This window comes from Dermacentor variabilis, chromosome 9 (assembly GCF_050947875.1).
Source record: "Dermacentor variabilis isolate Ectoservices chromosome 9, ASM5094787v1, whole genome shotgun sequence".
Taxonomy (NCBI): domain Eukaryota; kingdom Metazoa; phylum Arthropoda; class Arachnida; order Ixodida; family Ixodidae; genus Dermacentor; species Dermacentor variabilis.
The window spans coordinates 44,252,762-44,275,731 of record NC_134576.1 but is presented as its reverse complement, the minus strand read 5'-3'; the positions used below and the strand labels follow the sequence as shown (position 1 = coordinate 44,275,731).

The 22,970-nt window shown below is 45.0% G+C and overlaps 1 protein-coding gene across 1 annotated transcript in view; it reads left to right on the top strand.

The window, feature by feature from the left end:
• Positions 1-21,375, top strand: part of LOC142558323 (putative sodium-dependent multivitamin transporter) — a 129,644-nt gene extending 108,269 nt beyond the window's left edge. Inside the window, exons 12-14 of the mRNA XM_075670470.1 lie at positions 1,777-1,863; positions 12,519-12,736; positions 21,201-21,375. Coding sequence (XP_075526585.1) covers positions 1,777-1,863; positions 12,519-12,736; positions 21,201-21,375 — 480 coding nt within the window. The remainder of the gene's footprint in view (positions 1-1,776; positions 1,864-12,518; positions 12,737-21,200) is intronic.
• The last annotated feature ends 1,595 nt before the right edge of the window (positions 21,376-22,970 follow it).

Genomic DNA, 22,970 nt, shown 5'->3' with positions numbered 1-22,970 from the left:
ATGTTTGTTCTGCATAAAGCCATCGGTGTGTATATCATGTGAGTGCTACTGCCATGTAAGTGACTCTGGGCCTCCGTCAAGCTGCTGCGACAGCTTTTTGCCCAGGTGTCCCTCCAGTTCCTATTGTTTTCTGGTAAATAAAATTGATTGATTGATTGATTGTCTTCATGCTCACATGACATCGTCCTCGGCGTGGGACTTCTTTGTCGCCATCGTACCGTTATCGATTTTGCTGGAGGAGAAGTTCGGCTCTTCCAGCTCTGCGATTCCGCATTGCGTGACCATTCTGCAAATAACGCCACTATCGTCAGTGTGTATCCAGTACGGACATACCACTTTAAATGCCGGTGCTTGTTTCCGTATCTTTATCCACGACAACTTACGCTACCCCGTTTTTTACGTCGTCGCTAATTGTTTTTTCATGATTAGCGGTAGCGCAGGGGACAACCACGAAGCAATACGACAAACCCGGCATCGAACTGGCTACTTGAAGTTTATTGAAAAAGGAAAAATATATATACATTTATAAGCATGGAGGCCACGTTCTTTGCAAACAAAACGCCATCAGCAATAAGTGGCTTAATTACAGCCCTCTCCCGCACAATTTTCTATTGAGTAGTTCAAATTATTTACACAATGGTAACACGTGAAGCGCGTATAGGTGTTATTGGTACAAAAAGACGCGCGTACGCCCAACGCACATTTAACGAAGAAACCGCATACTCCTGTAACGATAAAGACGGATGACTAAAGCACATGGTACCTTTCTTTTTCATAAATAGGGAAGTCTTCCCTTTTCACTTTACCTTGGTGTTTAAACAAAATATTGGTATTTTAAAAAAGTGTTTTGCAACCGAGATCACGTTAAGCATGTGACACATGCGAGTATGCAAATTTCTTCAGAAAGCTGTTATGCTCTCTTCGTCTGACATTTCGGCCATAACCTGTTTGTCCGATATAGATCAAACCATCGAAAAAAGGAAGCGTGGCCTGTCTCAAGAAGCCACTGTTGCGATAGTAGGTTTTGGTACAGCGCACACCGGCAGGCTCTTACTCTAGAACGGCCCTGATGAGGGAGTACTGATCCTGACAGTCACATATTTAGTACATCACCTGTTCTTGGATATCTTCATTTTCGCCCAACGTATCAGTGTACGTCCCATGAATCACTGTCATATTTCTATTTAAACTATATTGCAGGCATTCTACAGCGAATATTATTAGACCACTGTACCGGCACGCTACATATAACACTGACATTGACCCCTAAATCAAAAACAACCTACCATTTTCTGCCGCACTTTGACATTTTGTGGCCCTTGCGCCGTAACAAACTATTATTCACAATGAACAGCGCACAATTGCTAACGAAAGAAAAAGAAGACCTAATCGAGAACTGACTCGGAAACAAAATTTTTAGGTCAGAATTTTCAAAGATAAGATCGTGTGCCTCGGCAAACAATTTGTTGGCTATCATGTTTAAAAAGACGGCTCACGTTTAATGCCACGGTTCTTTCCTTTATTTGCTTATACGCAGCTAGATAGTAGGGCACATACGTTGGCGCTCCCACCCTGACTAATTGTAGCGTTATTACTCTCGGTGAATGTTGAGGACCTTCTATTTATTGAATATTCTACACTTTTCGGGCTTCCATCGGAAGGATTTGGTGAAAGAAATGTGTATCATGCCACGATTCATGCTTAAATAATACTTCGCGTGATCCCCTGTAGCGTTTGCCAGACGTTATAATTAGCAATCATGGGCCACCATTTCAGATACTCATGTCGTTGTACAGCGGGGCTTCCGGACCATTTGCAGGCATGGTAGTTGCGGCCATTTGCCTTCCATGGACCAGCACTAAAGTAAGTCCACTTCTGTTTTATAGTGATGCTATATTTTGCAGTATACAGGAGAGCAGTTGCATATACCTCTGATTGCAATTATCATGGTTATGAAGAAATTACGAAATTTATTTCCTAGAATTTGTGAATTGGCCCAAGTGACAATGAACACATTCTGTATCTAGTCTCAAAAGTAGTCTTCGTTCCATTAAAAGTTCTGACAACCAAATTTATTGCACCCACTATAAAGCGCCGCTCCGAGGCTCCCGTTCCTCCGTTGAGCGTCTGCGTCCCTCAGCGTAACCGAGCGAACGAGCACAGCGAACGAGGAATGAATGGATGGATGAATAACTTTATTGAGGTCTCTCAGTGCGCGCCATGAGCGCGCAGCGGGCCGCTCCTACGTCGGGACAGATAGGTCATGCCCCTCGGTCGAGTCGCAGGCCCGATGGACAGCCAAGAGCTGTATGCTTCAAGGTCTGAGCTGCGTAGAGCTCGGTCTCACTCTTCCTTGGAGGTCCTGGCCCCCGGCGCCAGGGGCCAAACCCACGGCATGTGAGCAAGGCTAGCTATATCTTTACAAAAGCGACACGCATTGTGAGGATGCGCGTCCGGAAATATTTTGTGCAGGAAGGCCGGGCAAGGGTAGGTGCCCGTCTGAAGCCACCTGTACGTGATTTCTTGTGCTTTATTGAGTGCTTTTGCGGCAGTTGCATGGTTCTCGTGACTAACTTAGAGTACTGGGTGAGCTCGTTGTAAGTGACGAGGGGGTCGCTTTCGCTCCCTTATCCTGCCGAGAGGGAGTCCGAGCTCGCAAGATGACTTAGGCCTCGTGAAGCCTCGTGTGCCGTCTAGTTGTGTTAGAGAGCGGCCCCTCTAATGACCCCATGTGTGCCGGGAACAAATTGATGTAGTGTGGGGTGAGGTCTTGAGTACCAAGTATTCTGCCGACGGTCGGGGATATGCTTCCTGTTCCGAAGGGGACAGAATTGGCCTCTTGAAGTCGCAGTATAACAAGATTTTATTGTCTTCTAGGAGTGCAAGGCTGATGGTCACCTGCTCAGCCACCTCAGGACTATCAGTGCAGGACTGTGCACGCGTTGATGACCATACCATCTTGTTTGGCCACCGCTGCTACATAGGCTCACCTGCCAGGATATTTGGCTGCGTCCGTAAAGCAGCATGCTTTCCAGGAGGCGGCTGCCTGTCGGGGGAGTGCTTTGGCTCGAGCAAGTCTTCTGTCGATGTTATGCTCGGGGTTCATATTCCTGGGCAGGAGGGCTGCCCTGATCTTTTTCCTCTGATCGGGTGTTAGCCCGTGGCAGTTACACTCGATTTCCCGAGGTGCGACGCCGATTTCTCGTAGGATCCATCAGCCCGCAGGTGTGCCAGACAGCCTGGTGACATCTGCCCGTTTCTGTGCCTCCGCAATCTCGCTCAGCGTGTTGTACATGCCTAATGCGTCCAGTGCCTCCCTACTCTTGTACATGGGTAGAACCATGGCTCTCTTGGCGACCTTACGCACGAGCGTTTCAAGCTTGTCTATCCACTTTGGACCAAATGTAATACATGGCCGCGATGTACATGAAGTGACTTAATAGGAAGGCCTGTGCCAGTCTAAGCAGGTTCTCCTTTTTAGCCCGTGGGGCTGGTTGGCCACCCAGATAATTAGGCGTGTGGCGTTCTCTGCCTTCGTGGTGAGCTTAGCGACTACGATGGTGTTTGAGCCATTCGCCTCTACAGTCATGCCCAACATTTTGAAGGGACCGACCACCGTAATCGCGTTGCCTTCAGCGGTATACAGGTGGACGGATTGTTCGGCGCCTGTGTCCCATCCCTTTGGTATCGGCCCTCGTCTCTTGGGTCTATATAGCAGAAGCTCAGACTTGCTTGGCGAGCACCGCAGTCCCGTTGGTTTGAAAGGTGTCGGATCAGTCATTTGGATAACATTTTTAAAGTGTACTCAATTTGTAGTTCGCTCCCATTTGCCACTCATAAATCACGTACTCTGCCTAGATGGTATGTTGGAGGTTCTCGATTCGAGTCAGTTGCCTGAACATTCCTATCATGGCCTGATTGAAGAGGGTAGGGGATATCAGCGAGCCCTGAGGGGTACACCTGTCGCTATTTACGACTGGCTCCGACTGCAGAGAGCCGACCCGTAGCGAGGCCTGCCTTTCCCTCAGGAAGTAACGGATGTAGTCATGGAGACGTTGACCAATTCCCAGTGTTGAGGTTTGTTGCAGAACGAAGGAGTGCCGTATGATATCAAAGGCCTTTTCTAGCTCTAGGCCTATGATGGCCTTGACGCCTCTTGTTCAATGAGCGAACGCAAAACGCAGCAGGAGGTGAAAGACATCCATAGCGAAGAGAGCTCCAGAAGGAAAGCGGAGAGGGATTGTGCAGCCGTAGCATGTGGCGGAAAGCGGATGAACAGGGTACGAAAGAGGAAAAGCGCAGTGCCCTGCAAGACGGACTCTCCCGCGGCGACCGCTATGAGATGGCGCCAGAGTAGAGCGCAGTCGTCGGTTCACTGATAACACCATCTATAAGACATGCGGCGAGTCCGTCTGTCGATAGTATATATGGAAACAGCACTGCATGAGTGGAGGCCTGTCCGCAGGCGGTTGCTGTGGATCGCGCCCATGCGTCGCCGACGCGCTGCCTCTCGCGGTCTCCCGATTAGCGGGCAGTCGCGCGACATTTTGCTCCATTTGTGATTTGCCGCACGATACAGATTGTCCGCTAGGCCATGCTGCTCATAGCGTTGAGCAGTGAGCGCAATAGTGCTTATATACCGGCATTAGTGGGAACCAGACAAGAGCGGCAATGATCTAAGAAGCAAATAATTTGTTTATCAAGCCAAAAATCATGCAGGTCATGTTGTATGGACTAAATTATTTCTACAATATTGCGTGGTGGGCACCTATACGGCCCAGGGACGACCGCTTCCGAGCAGCAGAAGCTAATCTCGAAGGCCATGCTTTTTCGGGCTGCAAGTGACAGGCTTTCTTGTTTTTGAGCCAGGACAAGCTAAGTGCTAGCAAGTGAAACTAACGCTATAATATTGCTGTGGTAGCACCCATTCAAGGTACACTTAGTCGATGGCATTTTGTATCTCAAGGAGAGCAGAGAATTCGAGGTAGTCTGCTACTACACAAGTAACCACAATGATGGTGCTGCTGGTTAGTGTAATAAATCTTAAATGCCTAATGTAGGAATCGCAATGATAAACAATTATTATTCAGTACCTAATACCAGCGAACTTGCGCACAGTAATCTTATATACTACATTTGAAGTACCAAGGCTTCACCATCATTTCTCTCAGCTTACCATTTGTTATGACTTTACGTGCCAACGTAAAATTTTAATTACTGATGAACGCAATCAGTTCGATCACTATCATGACAGCACAATTTATTCTATTACTATCATTTATTGTCCCTTCACTTCCACCAACATCTCGCGACATGTTCTGGCCGCTCCCGTCATAGACACGACAAATCACATCATGTGACCACTACATAGGGTTTTTCAACTAAATCATTCCAAGCTCTAAAAAAATTAACGTTCGCGATAAGGAATCCAAGAACTTAGCATTGTTCACATCTCTCTTGAACAACTCGTAGTATTTGTTTGCTGTGACCTTAATAACGAAGAATACGCAGTTACCAAATATAAAGGATTGTTATATATAAAAGTTTTTTATGCGAATGCATCGAATGGAATACAGAGCAAAAAAAAACGTCGTCTCTATAGCAGAGAAACGACCCCTAAATTTCCATTGGCTGCGACACCACGTCACCTGCTCGCCTGGATGGCGCTGAGCGGGTGAAAGGCACAGCTGCTGTCGCGCTGGAGCGTCAGGTGCTGCGTGAGGAGAGAGGGCATCATCGCGACGCTACGTCACCCTTGCTCATGCTCTCGGAAACCTGCGTAATCGGCGCGTTCCTTGTCCGCAGAAGCTCTCGCCTACATTCTAACTTCACGTGGGTAATCGGAACGAAGAAATTGATGTATAAAAAAGAGAGAATGAGTTATAAAGGAAAAGGTTGCTCATAGTGCGTTTCAAAGCTATAACCCCGCGCTCAGAAGCCGAGTGTCTTACCTACTGGTCTAAATCAGCAGTTCTGAAATAGCACGCCTCTGCACTCTGCTTTATGACATAATTCTGCTTCAACCGTAATTTTCATTGCCAAGCCTGGCGTGAAGAAATCGATGATGTCAAGATCACCGCGACTTACCAAATAATATCCCCATTAGATTCTATGGCAATACGGCAAAGCAGCATGACGTCAGGGATAGAAGTGCACCGGCCTTGTGCTATATAGGAGGCCTTCGCTAAGCGTCTCAGCGCGCTCGTTTGACCGCGTGAATTTCATAACTCAAAAACTGCTCAGCGGCGTTCAATTGGACAATAATGCTCTCGAATTCTCAATTTGCATAGAGTGCTTAGGTCTCCTCGATTTTTTTTCGTTATTATGGCTGCTGAGGGTATACATTTCTGGGCTCCAAAGAAAAATCTGCAAGATTTGAAAAAGACGACTCATCACCAGGAATTAGAACCTTCACGCCTGCTGCAAACAGCTGATCCGTTTCACGCATACTGAATGCATGAGCAGGCCTTGGGCAACTGAGAATGATCTGCGCTTAATGTGTGCCTAATGCCGCAGTCGTTCACATTCATGTCTACAGCACTGCCGTGCATCGCAGCGTTCCATCATGTCACAGAACCAAATGACTCACTAAAATTACTATTTGAAAATAATCGAATGCAGTGGTTTCGGCTTCCACTTTTGCCCACAGGTCTTGTCTGTTGATGTACGGAAATACACTTCAGTGTTTCAACAGTGTATCCATGCGATATGCAATAAATCACGCATGGCGATTCTTTAAGCTCTGTCAGTGTCTATATTGTAACAAGCTGCAGAAACGCCAAAGACGTGTTGGCGGCCTGTGGCGACATATCGAAAAGGGCGAGTGTGGCCATCGGCTTTCGTTTTTGCTTGTGGCCCATTCATGCCTTCAGTCTGTGTGCAGTATTGGTGACTCGTTCGCAGTATGTTTGAGAGAAACGTCGCTGTGAAGTGCCTACTCACGTCAGGCATTTTTCCAGTTTCTCGCAATTGATTTGCAGCCCGAAAAAGCTCAAACTACATCAGCTAAAAGGATGGAAAAATATTTTTATATTTCTCATTCGAGCTCTGCAACTACTGCATTGAAGATTGTGCTTTTAAATCAATGCTCGAGAAGTTTCGTAAACAACTTTTTGTAAATGATTGCGTAGTAAAATACCTCATAGAAACGAACGGGGACAGTTAACAATACCAAGTCGGCTGCATTCACCCAACGCGCACACGAATGATTTAAGGTTTGGTACGGGTTGGCTGACGCACCCTCTATACAAAACGCGACGCTCCGACATGAGTCGCCGTAGCCGTCCTGTGAACGAATAGTAGGTAAACTGCAGTCACTAGGCGTCAGCCGTTGAGAACTGTTGCATGTTTACTTAGCAGCAAGATGCGGACAATTTTCAAACGATCGCCACAGACGGCCGACAGTATGTACCATGAAGAATTTTCTCACGCTTTAATTAAGGCTTATGTTTATTCTAGGGCATACTTTAAGAGTCGGCGAAAATACTGACAGGAATCTCAAAAGCTACCGAAGTTGCAATAAACCCTGATAGAGAAGTCCGGGAGCCACCCCTGTCAACGGAGCATTCTCAGCGTTACTGAAGGCCCTTGAACTTTGGCGTGATTGAATGATCTCTACGAAGCGTGCTGCATCACCTGAAATTTCATGCTGAAATTTCGTCCACGAATCTACAAGTTCGCTTTCACATGACTGTTTTTCTGTGAGCGAACCAATAGTTTCCTTCGTTGCTGCGTTTCCAGCTCGGATGATGTCAGAAATACACTATGAGCTTCGAATAGAGAATGTATAACAGCTTGATCGAGAAACAGAACAAATAGTACACGTAGACTGGTACTCATAAATGGAAACACAACCCAATATTAATTCGCGAGTAACTTGCGCTGGCGCTGAGAGAGAGCGAAAAAGGGGGGAAAGGTAGGGAGGTTAACCAAGTAATTGCCCGGTTGAGTACCCTACAGTTGGGGAGGGGGAATAGGGGAATAATATATAATATATAACGAGAAGAAAAATAGTACTTTGTCAGTCACTGTGAGCACATTCACAGAAGAATTGGCGCTGTCACAAGCGTTCGTATAGTTCGGTCACCATGACGCAGTGCAGGAGGACTTTTCTGTCCTTGTGCATGGAGGAATGCGTAGGCCATGGTCTCAGCATCTTTTCTCAATCTTAACGGCTGAGTCTAGCTTGTAAAACACATAACTGAGCTTCGGAGAATGGGCAGTGGCACAGAAGCTGCACTACTGGATAGTCGCATGAATGGATGGGTGGTAGGGTGGGTGCTGTGAGCGTCCCCTTTGAGACGGGGTGGTGGGTCGCCCCACGAAGCTGTTTTCGTATTTTGCGTAGTATTTTACTGATAAATCTTTTTTCAGGGCTGAAAAATTCCCAGTATAAAACTCTTCGAACTATAGGAAATTTAGTTGTTGTGCTCCTCCTTTGTATGTGGTCTCCATACTTTTCTGCTACCGAACTCCCAATGCCCTCTTCGTGATCTCTTTTGAAGATATGTTTACTTTCTTTTGCTCACTGAACTCAAGGGCTTCAAAGGGGCGAGTTCAGCCTAATCTCACAGCTTGCTTTATGCCTTCACATTCCAATAAAATATGTTTCATTATCTTGCTAGCTTTACCACAGCAAGTGGATGCTTCTTCATTGGTCCACCTGGCTTTATAATTAAGCTTTTTAAAGCTCCTGATCTGGCTTCGAACTGTAAACGGCTTTCTTTTGAGTTATCATCAATTATTTCTGTGCTGATTTTGTTCTCGCCTCTTATGTAGAGGATTGTAGCCGGCTTCTTTTGCATTGTCGAGACCCGGTAGATTCTCTCAGCTTCTCTGACTTTGCGTTTAACACTCTTTGTTGGCATGTTGCTTACAATACTGGTCGCATATTTGCTGGTAAGCTTCCTAGATCTTTTCCTCCATTGACAGCCAATATTTATTGTGCACAAATACTTGAGCACTCTCACAACCCACTGACTTTCTTTCATAATGCTCAGGGAAAAGACGGGGAATGCGGGAGATGGAAATTCAAGACGATGAGTAAAACGTGAACAAGGTGAATGCAGGAGCCAACGTTTCGACAGGTCGACTTGTCTTCTTCAAGGCGACCTATGCTTTCTTCGCCACAGTATATATAGGTGGGGTTTCGACAAGTGCACTTGTCTTCTTCAAGGCGACGTATGCTTTCCTCGCCACAGCATATATAGGTGGGGTTCCCCACCTATATATAATGGGGCGAGGAAAGCATACGTCGCCTTGAAGAAGACAAGTCCACTTGTCGAAACGTTGGCTCCTGCATTCACCTTGTTCACGTTTGATAATGCTCAGTCATTCTTCGAAATTAATATTACCCTGAGTTTCCCTCCCTTCGAAATTTGTCCAGCCTATATCACACTTTAAGGCTTCATTTCTAGTCTTCCCTTGAGCGCCTACTGCGAGGTGACCCAGTGACCTCTGGTAGCCATCGAGTACTAATTGTACCTCTAAATTCAAGTAAAAAACAGCACTTCTATATGTAAGTCCTGGAATCGTATTACACCTTTCCACGTAGCCCGGAGCACTTCGTACCTATTGCAACCCCATAGTTCTCTCTGTTTCATTATGACCACTTTTCTTTTCCCCTTTGTTATAATAATTGTTTTCCTGTTTTCAGTATACCTGTTGCCCTCGCTTATCGATACATCAAGATGCTTGTACGCTTTTACTAAAGGTATTTTCTGGCCCTGTATTAACCCTGTTTGACTCGCCGTGGTTGCTTAATGGCAACTGCTTTGGGCTGCTAAGTTCGAGGACGTGGGGGGAAATCCAGGCGACGGCTGCTACATTTCGATGGGGGCGGGGGCAAAATGCAAAAACACCCATGCACACTCATTTACGTGCGCTTTAAAGAACCCCACGTGGTCCAAATTATTCCGGAGCACCCACTACGAAGTGCTTCATACTAAGATTGTGGTTTTGGAACGTAAAACCCCGTAACTTACTTTTTAAACTTAACCTATTTGTTCACGGTTTCCATGGAATACCATAAGATCTGATTTTTAGCGCTTACTTGGAATTCTAGATTAACACTTTCCTGCCTACAGATATTTTCCAGATGTTGTATATAAGCTCTCTTTCAGCTAACAACACATTGCCGTCCGCATAAAACAAAACGGAATGCGGTTGCTCAATCATCGTGCCAACCTGTTTGTATGAGTGACCCGCACAAGTTTCCGGTCGCCCTACTGGCTATTCCCCCTAAGAATTAATAGACATGCTGGTAAATCCGTCGCCGGACCACATGCAGCACGAAGTTGTTTTGCGCGGGAGATCCCGGCAGCCAGGCAAAGTTGCAAGTCAGGTTCGAGGGAATGCAAGCGTGAGTTGGTGACCCAGAAGTGTGATGTGGCGAGCAAGTGAGTGAAGTTGCCGCGTAGCATCCGTTCTTGGGAGAGGCATAGTTACTCGCTGAATTTTTTTGAAATGACGAGCGCACACCTTCATCGGCGCTGTGATTACCGGCAATTTCGCAGTGGCTCGGTAAACGATGAAATACAATGCCGCGTCCCTTCGCGGGTGGTTTGTGAGGAGGCCCCTTATTTAGTACAATAGCTACTCGCGCATCCCATAACGTAGGGCAAACTTCTGAGTTTGTAGGGCTGCTTTCGAATCGCAGAAAATGGCCGAATGATTTCCTACCCGCTTGAGCAGGTAATTCATTGCACCTTTAAGAGCCACGAGTTCTGCTGCGGCTGTCGACGTCGTAATGTAAGAGAAGTTAAAGTACAAAGAGACAGCTTCCAATAGAACAATCGCTGCTCCTGTAGAGGTGTTGGAGTTGGTGGAACCATCTGTGCAAGTGTGTATGCTGTGAAACTAAGAATATAAACATATCCCCCAAACAAATTAAATTTTTCTTCAGGTAGGAGACACGGGGACTCCAACAGGTCATGATTCACAATAACACCTAAGAACTCGTGAGTCTTCTTTTACACAATCAAATGGCTCTCGGTGCACACTGGACAGAAAGGCATCGGTTTTCGTGTAAGTTCCACTAGTGCCCATCAGTCTGTAGATATTGTCAGATCTTGTCGGGTAAAAGTATGTTGCAGTCATAGTTGCCACTTTTTGTATTCTTGCGCGAACTTCTGGCCGTGTTACGTCGGACGCTCGCGTGCAAATATCATTGTCTTTAAATGAAACATCAGCTGTCTATGGTAGCATTGAAAAAAGCAAGGCTCGACACTCCGCCTTGTCGGGCACTACGACTAGAGCAATATCTGTTTCGTCGCAGCTATCATAGTAAGTGAACAAGGTAGAGGTAAACGCTTCTCAGGCCGTTACAAAACGGATTCGGGTTTGTAATTTTTCGATAGAGAGGTCTTTCTTCCGGCAAACAACAATAAACAAACATAATCTTTGCGACAACCTTCAAGAAGACTGCAAAACCATTACTTGACGTGGTCATCAGTTCGTTATTTTCAGAGGTGCACCACGCACACCTTTTCCTCGTGATCAGACTCCATAAGAGGACGTACACACGCGGACATGACTGACGATGAAGCCACTGAATAGGAAAGACTTAAGTGGCTTGCGGGAGGATTGTGAACTTGATACCTTGTTCTAAGTAAACTTGGAAGCCTCGTTGCGCTTTTAAAATGGGTGGTTCTAACATCTCGGAGTCGAATCGAGTTCTATTTTCGAGAAAGACAGGCCTGTTCCAATGAATAGACTGCCGATTGTTTCTTCGTTGCTAAAAAAGACACCATGCAAAATTTCCACTCGGTTCGCTTGATGAAAGCAATTAAATGTTGTTTAGAAGTGGACGTTATGCCAACTGAGGAACTTTCATTAGAAACTGCGATAAGTGTGATCAATGTGACAGCAGTGAAACACAAGAACAGCAAGTCACCCACGCTCGCAGAGGGCTGTGTTTCTTGAAGAAGCATGGTGTAATTATATAACACCACACATTGCTTTAATAAGATGCAGTCATCTTGGTATTGTACCCATAATAAATATTTAATTAGAATCGTGTGAAAATTTTGAACTAGCCTAAAAGTGAGGCCACCTGTCATGAATTCTTGCCTTCATTTTTAAGGCTAATGACTCTGAATTATTCAGCCAATGTTGCATATTCCAAGCATCCCCTTACTATCTCCTTCATCAGTCCATCAACCGGCGCTTGCAAGATAATCATTGGGCGCTGACTTCCTTTGCCTTTCATTTTGTAGACCCTCTATCAGCGCTGTCAATCTTTATATTTGAAGAGAAGCGAATGTTTGAAAATTTCAAGCAGCAAATTCCGAATCAGATAATAGTAGAATAATTTTCAAAAGTAAAGACTTACTACAGTTATAATCAAAGATTCTAATATTCGCATTCACTACATTTCCGTCACGGTGGTTCTTGAAACGGTAAAGTTACAAAAATGAAACGAAGGCGTAAGGTGTAGGTTGTGATTCACCTTCTTATTTATGGGTTGAGGCCCTTGCTACAACGTCAGAGAATTTGACCCTTCGCAATATTCGTCGCAGGGCACGGCAGTGGCCACCTCACTCGTCTTCCTGCTCGAAATATGGCAAACCATTGGTAGAACGCTGTCAGGACTGGAACCACCGAGGACGAATACGACATTGGAACGCTGCGCCCACAAGGTCACAACAGCGTTGTCGGGGCTCCGGTTTGCTAACGAGTCTGAACCACAAGCGACTGTCAACGATTTCATCGCTCAGCGAGGGCCATCTGCAGGAAGGTGAGCGCATTTTGGTAGAAAAGACCAGACTCTGGTATTCGACGCGATTATTGTGCACCAAGGTATTGTACAATTGAAACAAGGCTTTCTTTTCAAAACGCTAGCTAACAAGAGAACGACGGAATGCTTATCAAAAGTTTAGAGGCAGAAAAATCTTGCGTCTTCCTTCTTACGGTATTTATCAGGTAGCAGTAACCTCCGTACTATAGGTATGTAGCCCTTAAGATCTTGCGGGTGTAACAAATTGTATTGTGATATCATGAGAAGCCAACAAACACTGACACCAAGGACAACATAGGGAAAATTACTTGTGCTTAATAAATGAAATAAAGTAACGATAAATAAATGGAAATTAAAGTGAAAAAAAAAACAACTTGCCGCAGGTGGGAACCAAACCCACAACCTTCGCATATCGCGTGCGATGCTCCACCAGTTGAGCTACCGCGGCGGCGTTTCCCCATCCACCTTCTTGGGTATTTGTGTGTACTAGTAGAACGCTGGGAGTGTTAGCCAGCGCCACCACTCACAGACCTTGGCGGCGGACGTGGAACGTCGTTTTTGCCGCAGGCGTCACGAAAACATGATCTTTTTTTGGTGAAGGCAACTGGTCGATAAACCCACATATGCTACCTGAAGGCATCAATGTTGCCGGATTCGAGACCCTCGTTATGGTAAGCGAGAAGAAAGGGGGTTAACCGAGGCGCCCGATTTTTATCAGTCATATCATGAGAAGCCAACAAACACTGACACCAAGCACAACATAGGGGAAATTACTTGTGCTTAAAAAACGAAATAAAGTAACGATACATGAATGGAAATTAAAGTGGATGAAAAAACAACTTGCCGCCGGTGGGAACCGAACCCACAACCTTCGCATTTCGCGTGCGATGCTCCACCAGTTGAGATACCGCGGCGGCGTTTTCCCATCCACCTTCTTCGGTATTTGCGTGTACTAGTAGAACCCTGGGAGTGTTAGCCAGCGCCACCACTCACAGACCTTGGCGGCGGACGTGGAACGTCCTTGGTGGAGCATCGCACGCGAAATGCGAAGGTTGTGGGTTCGGTTCTCACCAGCGGCAACTTGTTTTTTCATCCACTTTAATTTCCAATAATGTATCGTTACTTTATTTTATTTGTTAAGCACAAGTAATTTCCCCTATGTTGTCCTTGGTGTCAGTGTTTGTTGGCTTCTCATGATATGACTAATAAAAATCGGGCCCCTCGGTTAACCCCCTTTTCTTCTAAATTGTATTGTGGTGTCATTAAAAGGCGTCATGCTATCTATCTATCTATCTATCTATCTATCTATCTATCTATCTATCTATCTATCTATCTATCTATCTATCTACCTCTTTCTCTCTCTCTCTCTCTCTCTCTCTCTCTATATATATATATATATACGTATATATATATATATATATATATATATATATATATATATATATATATATATATATATATATATATATATATATATATATATATATATATATATATATATATATATATATATATATATATATATATATATATATATATATATATATATATGACATAGGACATGTCAGGTTTATAAAGTCTCTAACCTTCCGAATAAACTTTCAGTTGCAAGTACCGCCGTGCCTTGCCTTTTTTTATGCCTAAGCTTGTGTCCCAGTAGTTCGCGCTATGAATTTAGCCCCGCTCCCATACTAGCTTGCCCATTTTTCACTTTTGACTAATAACCTGATTTGGCGTCAAAGAAGTTCGTTGAAGAGCACCATATACCCAGAATTACGTGACAAGTGACCCATATTGGTCCCACGGTTGGTTTTGATTCCGGTTCCCTCAGTACAGTGGCAAAAGTTTTAGGGTTGCACGCACTTCCACTGCCTGTCCCGTGACATCATAAGGCCGCAAAACCTCATCGCGTCAAAGTGAAGTGCCCGCGCTAAAAATGCATTAATATGCCGAACACAACTGAATTTTCTTCTGAATAGCTGCAGGCTGCTCCGTTCCGAAAGGAAAAAAAATATGGCTGCTGCCGATCGCTCAGGCACTCGTTAATCGCACCTGCCGAAGATCCTGTGTTTATTTTCGTATAATAATACTGTTTGCGTGGCCGTAAAACGTTTTCGAGCACTTTCGGCCCATTTACGACCTCGGTCTGCGAACTCTTCTTTGCTGAGGATCCGTTTTATTGTCATTCTTAAGCTTCCGTTGCATGCCGCCGCGATTTTCGACCAGGCACTGCAAGCTAAGTAAGGGAAAGCGGACCAATCGCAGACGCCGGCAGCATCCTCTTCATCTAGTCATCGATTTTCAGTGCAGTGGTTCAGCCCCATCGCCTCCCTCTCCACTTGAGCGTGCTCCTCGCCTCTTGTCAGCCAATTAGATAAGACAAGCCGCTCAGTATAGACAATGTTATTCGTTTTTCAAGCAAACAAAAGTGACCTCCTATGAACGAGGAGAGCATTTGATTGGTCGGTTCACACAAACCTGCGGGTCACCGCCCGATGCTTGCGTTGGCGGCTACGCAAATTTGACGTCAGGAGATTGGAATAAAGCATATTGGAATAGTTTTACGTTATAGGGCCCCTTGCCCCGCAAACATTCGCACATCACCACTTAGCAGCAAAATTATAACTTTTTTTCCGAGTTTACTCTGGTCTCATAGGAATAAATAAGAACTTGTACTTTTTCTCCCCATTTCATTTCATTTCATGTGATCAGGAGTTTACAGTTCTTGAAACATGCTGTCGCACTGATGTTTTCGGCAAATCATTTTTCCCGATTACTTCGGCCCACTGGAATAAGCTTCTAAGAATATTGTTGAACGTAAAATGCGCTCTATGTTTCAGTCGTTTTTATCGTCGAACCTCTCGTAAGCGGGTAACAGTGATTACCAAGATTGGGGAAAATGATCACCAATATAAGGTTTTAAGGATGACTTATGGTTTTTGCATGACTTCTATCTTTTCACATCCCGGCCATGACGGGATGCGATCCCGCGACCTCGCACTCAGCCGCCCAACGCCATAGACACTCAGCAACCACGGTGGGTAACCCAACAGTCGAACACTAGCAATGGAGTTGCAAAACTGCTCATAAGACAGAAGCTGCTGTCATTGAACTACCAGATCCCACTATATGCCAGCTGCACATGTCGCTTTCAGTGCATTCACCTCCACCCCCCCCCCCCCCGTCATATTCATGCGTCCTCAAGGGAATAGAATGGCGCGTCGGTATATCACACAGCTAACGATCTCCTGTTAGGCTATGCCGGTGATATCATTTCAATGTCATTGGCCTCTACGGCATATTTTTGAACTACGACCTCATCGCTCGCAAAGCACGTCCAAAAACAAGTTCTCCTGAAACATACTGTTCACCTCCTATAAGCGTGCATTTCTGTTAAGCGGAAGGAAACTACGAAGTATACAGGTGAATGGTTTATCTATACTGACATTGCTTAAGTGCAGGGGAAATAACGAACGTAATAGACACCGTTTTCAATTATCTAAGATATGCAATGTTCGCGGTCAATTTAGCATTAAAACCTTTAGGAACTTTGACTCGGAATAAGCTGAACCTTATTAATGCATCTTGCTTCTTTGCCCTTGCCTGTGAACTCTATAGGCTAAGAACCTTCACGCACATGGGTTGGGGAAAAGGGGTTTGTCAGCAAAGGAAGAAGACGAGGAATAGAAAGAGCGAGGAAATAACTAGAAGTACTAAAGGCGTTCACTGAGCGCGATAGATGGCAAAAACAATCACAAACGCGCTATTACGTAAAACTATTGTAAACTTTTCTTTTCCAATTCTGCAATAAACCCATAGCATATTGTCAAAAACTTTTTTGGACCACCCCCACTTCAGCTGTCCATCATGTGACGCCACAAAAACCGCGATAGCTCCCCATCTCTTATGACGTGTACACATTCATTATGCATATTTGTCCGAACAAAACGAGAGCGCATTTTTGCCATTGGCCCTCGGCTATTGGTCAAAAGTTTTCGGGCTGCACCCACTTCATCTGCCTGCCACGCGACGTGACAAAACCGCACATACTTATCGCGTCAAAGTGACGTGTATCCGCTAAAGATGCACGAATATGTTCAACAAAACTGAATGTTCTTTTGAACAGCCGCAGGCTGCCTCATTCCGAAAGGAACAAGAGATCGCTGCCGCCGGTCACTCCGACACTGGCTACTCGCCCCTGGCAGAGAGCGTGGGTTTATTTTCGTGTAATAAAACTTATTGCGTGGCAGTGTAACGTTTTCTAGAAATTTCGGCACGTTTACGACCTCGCTTTGCCAACTCTTCCTTGCTGAGGATCCGTTTCAGCGTCATTCCTAGCTTCCGTTGCATGCCGCAGTGATTGTCGACGAGCCACCACAAGCTAAGTAAGAGAAAACGGACCAATAGCAGACGCCTCAAACCCCCTCTTAATTAGGTTATCGAAATTCAGTGCACTGGCTAGACCCCATCAAATCCCTCTCTACTTCAGAACGCTCCTCGCCTCTTGTGAGCAAATTAGAAAGTCGCTCAGTGCAGGCAATGTTATTCGTTTTTCAAGCAAACAAAAGTGACCTCCTATGAACGAGGGGAGCATTTGATTGATTTGTTCAGACAGCCCTGCGGGTGAACGCCTGATACTTGCGTCGGCAGTTACACAAATTTGACGTCAGCAGATTCGAATAAAAGCATACTGGAATAGTTTTACGTTATACGACCCCTGTTTTAAGTCTTCTAGTAACATTTGGAAGATTGTTTCTTCCAACAGACGTAATAATAATAATATATGGGGTTTTACGTGCCAAAACCACTTTCTGATTATGAGGCACGCCGTAGTGGAGGACTCCGGAAATTTAGACCACCTGGGGTTCTTTAACGTGCACCTAAATCTAAGTACACGGGTGTTTTCGCATTTCGCCCCCATCGAAATGCGGCCGCCGTGGCCGGGATTCGATCCCGCGACCTCGTGCTCAGCAGCCTAACACCATAGCCACTGAGCAACCACGGCGGGTACCAACAGACGTCGGCTGTCGAACAGCTGAAATGCATTAAATGAGCATCTATGCCCACAATACTGTGGACAGTGAATCAGAATGTGGGTGATGGTTTGCTCTTTACCGTAGTGGTCATAGATTGCGATGTCGGCCACGCACGCCTATGCGATGAGCGCTGGCATTATGGAACGCCACGCCCAACCATATTCACAATAAGATGGCCGCATCCCTTCCGGCCAATACCGATGGTACCTCGAGACTTAGTTCAAGGGCCAGGGTACGCAGTCAAGTATTTCCGTCTTGGAGCCCGTTCCAAACGGCTAGCGTACATGGGCTTACAAATATGCAACGTTTCTTTGCCGAATCTGTCCTGGAAAGCATGATCAGTAAATGTGGGGCTTTTCCATGAGTTAATGGAGCTGCTTCATCCGCACGTTCAGTGCCAATAATGTTACAGTGACTCGGTAATTACTGAGATGCGATTTCGTGTCTGTACTGTGCGATGTGGTGTGTCGCTTCTGCAATATCAAATACAAATTTTTCAAGTTGACCCAGGCTCAAAGCTGACATTATACTCTTCAGTGCCGCTTTTGAGTCATAGAAAACTGAACACTTACGTGGATTTTCGCCATCGGTGAGGCACAGTGCTACACAGAGGGCGGCAGGTTCTGCAGCTGTCCATGTTGTTAAGTAAGATAATGTGAAATTGGTGGTGGCTTTCTTCAGAGTGGCAAGAGCGGCGGTTGAGCTCTTTGGTAGGACTGAGTAGTCAGTTGATATGCGGATGCACTCGCTGTTCCTTCCATGTGAGTGGAATATGGTAAGAAATTTGAGGGCTGGTGATCGCGAGTATGGCTCTGTTTTGTAATCACCGACACTTGTGGTTGAACGAGACATCAAAGAGGCGTGAGAAGTTTTGCTGCAGGTGGCAAGTTAGCCGGTACGTAACGACTCATTCTGAGCTGATACAGTTTTGCAGAAGGAGGTACTTAATCGCTTAGCAGATAAAATCTAAATGGTGATGCTGTGTTGAAGGCCCTTAGGCCTTCAACTTTAAAGTACGTAGTGGTGAGGTAGTTCGAAGTGAATGCAATATTTCCCACTGTTATTGCACCTCGAGGAAAGGCTTGATAGCTACAAAACCCTCAGTTTCAATACCTTAGAATTTAGGTTATCAGGGTACTAGGCTTTTTCATTGATGCAAGCGGTGGAAATGACACGTAGCTCAAGAAAATCACTCTTAAAACGAATAACGCGTGCGGGATGATCAGACGCCTGGCTGGAAGACACAAGGGCATGAAAAAGATAACCTCGTCAGGTTAATCAACTCTTTCGTACTCTGTGATATTTAATACGCCACTGCCATGTACAACTGGACGCAGGTTCCACTCAAGAAGCTTGACGCAGCGATCAAGAAGGTGGTTAAAAGCGCATTGGGGCTCCGAATTCAAACCAGGACTGAAAAATTGCTCAAGTTAGGAATATACAACACGACCATGGAGATTGCGGAGGCTCAAGAAATATCACAAACAGCGAGACTATCTATACCAAGCACGAGAAGATCAATTCTGGACAAGATCATGATCAACCCCATTACGGACCCAGCACAGTACACTAATGTTCATCAAGAATTCGCAGACAACATAATTGTCATACCGCTACCCAGGAATATGCACCCAGCATATAACATCAATAGGAGAGTCGCACGAGCCAGAACGTTAATCAAGAAAGTGGATAAAAGGGCCAGTGGAGCTTGCTTTGTTGATTCGGCAGCCTACAAATTTCGAACTAAGTTCGCGGCGGGGGTAGTGGATCACCAGGGCAAATGCACTAACTGTGCCATAGTCTACACTAGTAAACCTGAAGTCGCTGAAGAAGTTGCCATTGCATTGGCACTAACTAACGATACATTCACAGACATTTGTCGCAATAGTTCTGCGGAAACCCGCAAGGTGGAGAGAAGTAATCAATAAGCAATTAGAGAAGTGATTTATTCACAGAAATATATAGTTACTCGAAAACAGCTATTAGAGCTTTCAATAGGGGAAAGATTGCCCCACAGGCTGCGAGAATAATCAACATAGGACAAACAAATGATACACGTTACCTTAATTAGTTCCTGGCGCACCTTGGTTTACTTGCTGACCTTCCCGTCAAATGAATCGGCCAACAACGTCGCCCGCGAACTTACAGACCTGGCCGCATTCACACATTGTTTTGATTCTGCTGGATTGGAGAACCTACAGTGAGATAAGCTCATTACATACAATGAAATTTCAAAACATTACTACATGGGAAGGAGGGAGTTTGCACCCCCTCACTATAGGCAAAACAGAGCACAAGCAGTTACACTTAGGCAATTAAAAACAGTCCTATTATTCACCTGCACAAATAAAGGAATGATACGGCATTACGGATATGAATAATATATGCAAAGCATGCGAAAAGGAGATATGCACGCTTGAACATATGCTCTGGGAGTGTGGGTAGTTTTCGAAATGATTTGGGTTTTTAGAAATGAATAGATCCCACGATCGTATCCTTCAAGTCCTGGCTGTCCAGTACGCCCATGATAGGACTAGGAGGCTTGACCTCCCGATCCCAACATTGGGCTAGCCAGGCGGGTGGCAACAGCTTGTACAACACCAAAATAAATTTTTTGCCTCCGTTTCTCCTTCTTACGTCGGTTCGCTTTGTTTCCGTCACTTAATAGATCGATACGGTATTGGTATTATTTGTCTTGCATGCTGCTCTCAATAAATGTCGCTGTCAATGTCTTGGTACTAATTTAAGTAGATTTGGTTCTAAAGCCTTAGATGATATTGCAGAGCCCAGAATGTGTTTACGTCTGTGTCGCAAACATAGTGAGATGAAATAAACTTCAAACTACAACAAAAACCGTGGAATCACACTGTTCTCATTACTAAAGATGAGAATGTGTCAACGCAAAATTCAAGAACGGATGCTTTGTCATGTTTTGCTTTTCATGTGCGTCATTTTTTAGTGTCATGGTTGTGCATCTACCGAATCCGGAAAAAAATTGAGCAGTAGCGTACGGGTCTGATATGATTTAGTGCTTATTTTAATCAACACAACCGACATGTAAGGCGGAAGCATAGCGACAGGTTTTGGATCACATCGCATTTGCAAGATATAAATTCTCCAAATTTGCACCACTCTTCGTGACGTCGAATCTACAAGTTGTTGAATAAAAATGCACTGAACTTGCGAGCAAGTCAACCAATAAAAGAGCAGCCCAGTATAACTGGAATATCGTTTACGCTCGCACTACCAAGCTTCCTAGGGTGTGCCCGAAAGAGAACATCGAGATTGGAGGGCTATACCGAGGGCACTAAGTTACTCCACCGGTTAAGAGTACCAAGAGTTTCCTGAGCTTGGCAAATTTTCTGCTCGTACTTAGGTAGTAAAGCGTGGCTAACGAAAAGCAACTTGTGATTCTTCCTTCACTGCAGCGAGACGGATGTCTTCCTCCTGTATCGCGTGTCGTCGTACTGGAGTTCGTTCATCGCCCTCCTAGCCACGGTTTCACTGAGCCTTGTGTTCAGCCTCATAATCGGTGAGAACGCCGTCACCGGATTGCCGTATTTGAGGTCCTCAGTAGAGAACAGAAGCGAAACGCTAGTTTAGACAAGCGAATCTCGAGAATCGGAAGAAAGAAGCGGAAGCTCAATGGTATCGCAAAGATGTGGGTCTTCTGTGTTTTCCTAAGAAAGAGGAACCTCAGATTCTTGCTCAAGGCAACGGCAGAGATGATAAATGACGAGATCGGAGTATTAAACATTAGCAATAAATATAGAGGGTAATCACACGAAACCAATAATTACTCAATAACAGAATCGACATTCATAACAAAATAATAGATGATCACACGAAAAGAACATTTAATCACAGCATAAGAACACAAAAACAACTGATAATCACAAGAAAAGAACACATACACAAAAGAAAATAACAACGGAAACACAGGAAAACCACAGCTCCGTTGTTCCACAAGCATGCAACAGGCTTTAATTTTTAAAAAGGACATCTAGAGTATGGCAAAATATTCTAGGAACGGCACGGAACGTCATTAAAAATGAGTATAGACAGCTACAAGAAAATATTTAGTAATGTTATTGTTCCCGCTGCCACATGCGGGCCTTGTTTGCAGCGAGAAAAACAGCGACAGAACGATCTGAGTCTCGCAGTCATGTGTTACGCTTAGCACATACGAATAGAATGTTCCCATCGTTTCAGTTTAAATGGCCCATTGATGTTTGCATGCTTAATGACTTTAAGTAAAGACGTACAGTTTGCCGTTGCACTTACACGTGACTATTCTTACTTATTATCATAGCTTCCTAACCCTAAGTGTTCAGAAAGTATGCTCGATGACATGTTTTCTTTCTTGACAACGCTGTTGCACTGCACGATTATTTCGCTTCTTATCATTCTCATGTTATTTTATAGACTACCGCACATAGCCTGCGCAAACCTCACATCATTGAAAGAGGTTGAATCAATAAACAGCTAATTGAATAAAAAGTTGTTACTTTTTGGCGATCAACGGTCAGCCTTTGAAATTTGTATGCGCCCATAATAGATTAAAATAATAAATATCAGTCTGGCGCAATGGGCATTTCGAACCAGAGCAGTGCTGGGGTGTAAAACTGGTGATGTAATTACACCTTCAGAGGCCGTGCGAACATTCTAAAGAAATGAAAATAAAGAAATAGCCTTTGTACGTACCGCTACCGATTGGTAAATGATATCGCAGCCAGAAATTCCAGTAGCAAAGAAATGGCGCTTCGCTCACGTATAGTCAGGTGTATTTATTGCTTATCCTGTATCAGTTCTTGCTTTTTTTGTGACAGTTCTGTTGGCAACATTTAACTTCTGTTTTTACTGCAACAGTGGAAAAGCTGCTTTCACTCTTTCTTCGCATGCTACCGGCAGTTTCCACTTATCGAGGGAAAAAAGTTTGTACATTCTGTTGTTAAAAGAACGTCAGTGGTCGTGTTCTCTCCTTCTCGTACACGTTCACAACAGGCGCACATCGTGAGGAGCTGGCCAGAAACGCGCGTCTTTCCAGTCCCCTATTCCTGAGGCTGTGGTCACGGCTGGGCCTGATTCCCGACTCGACAGTGGTGAGTGTTATTGCATAGCTAGGCAATGGTTTGAGCGTACACAGTACCACGTTCCTGTCGGCGCACTTACGCTGGAGCCAGTCTCAGTGGTCCAAG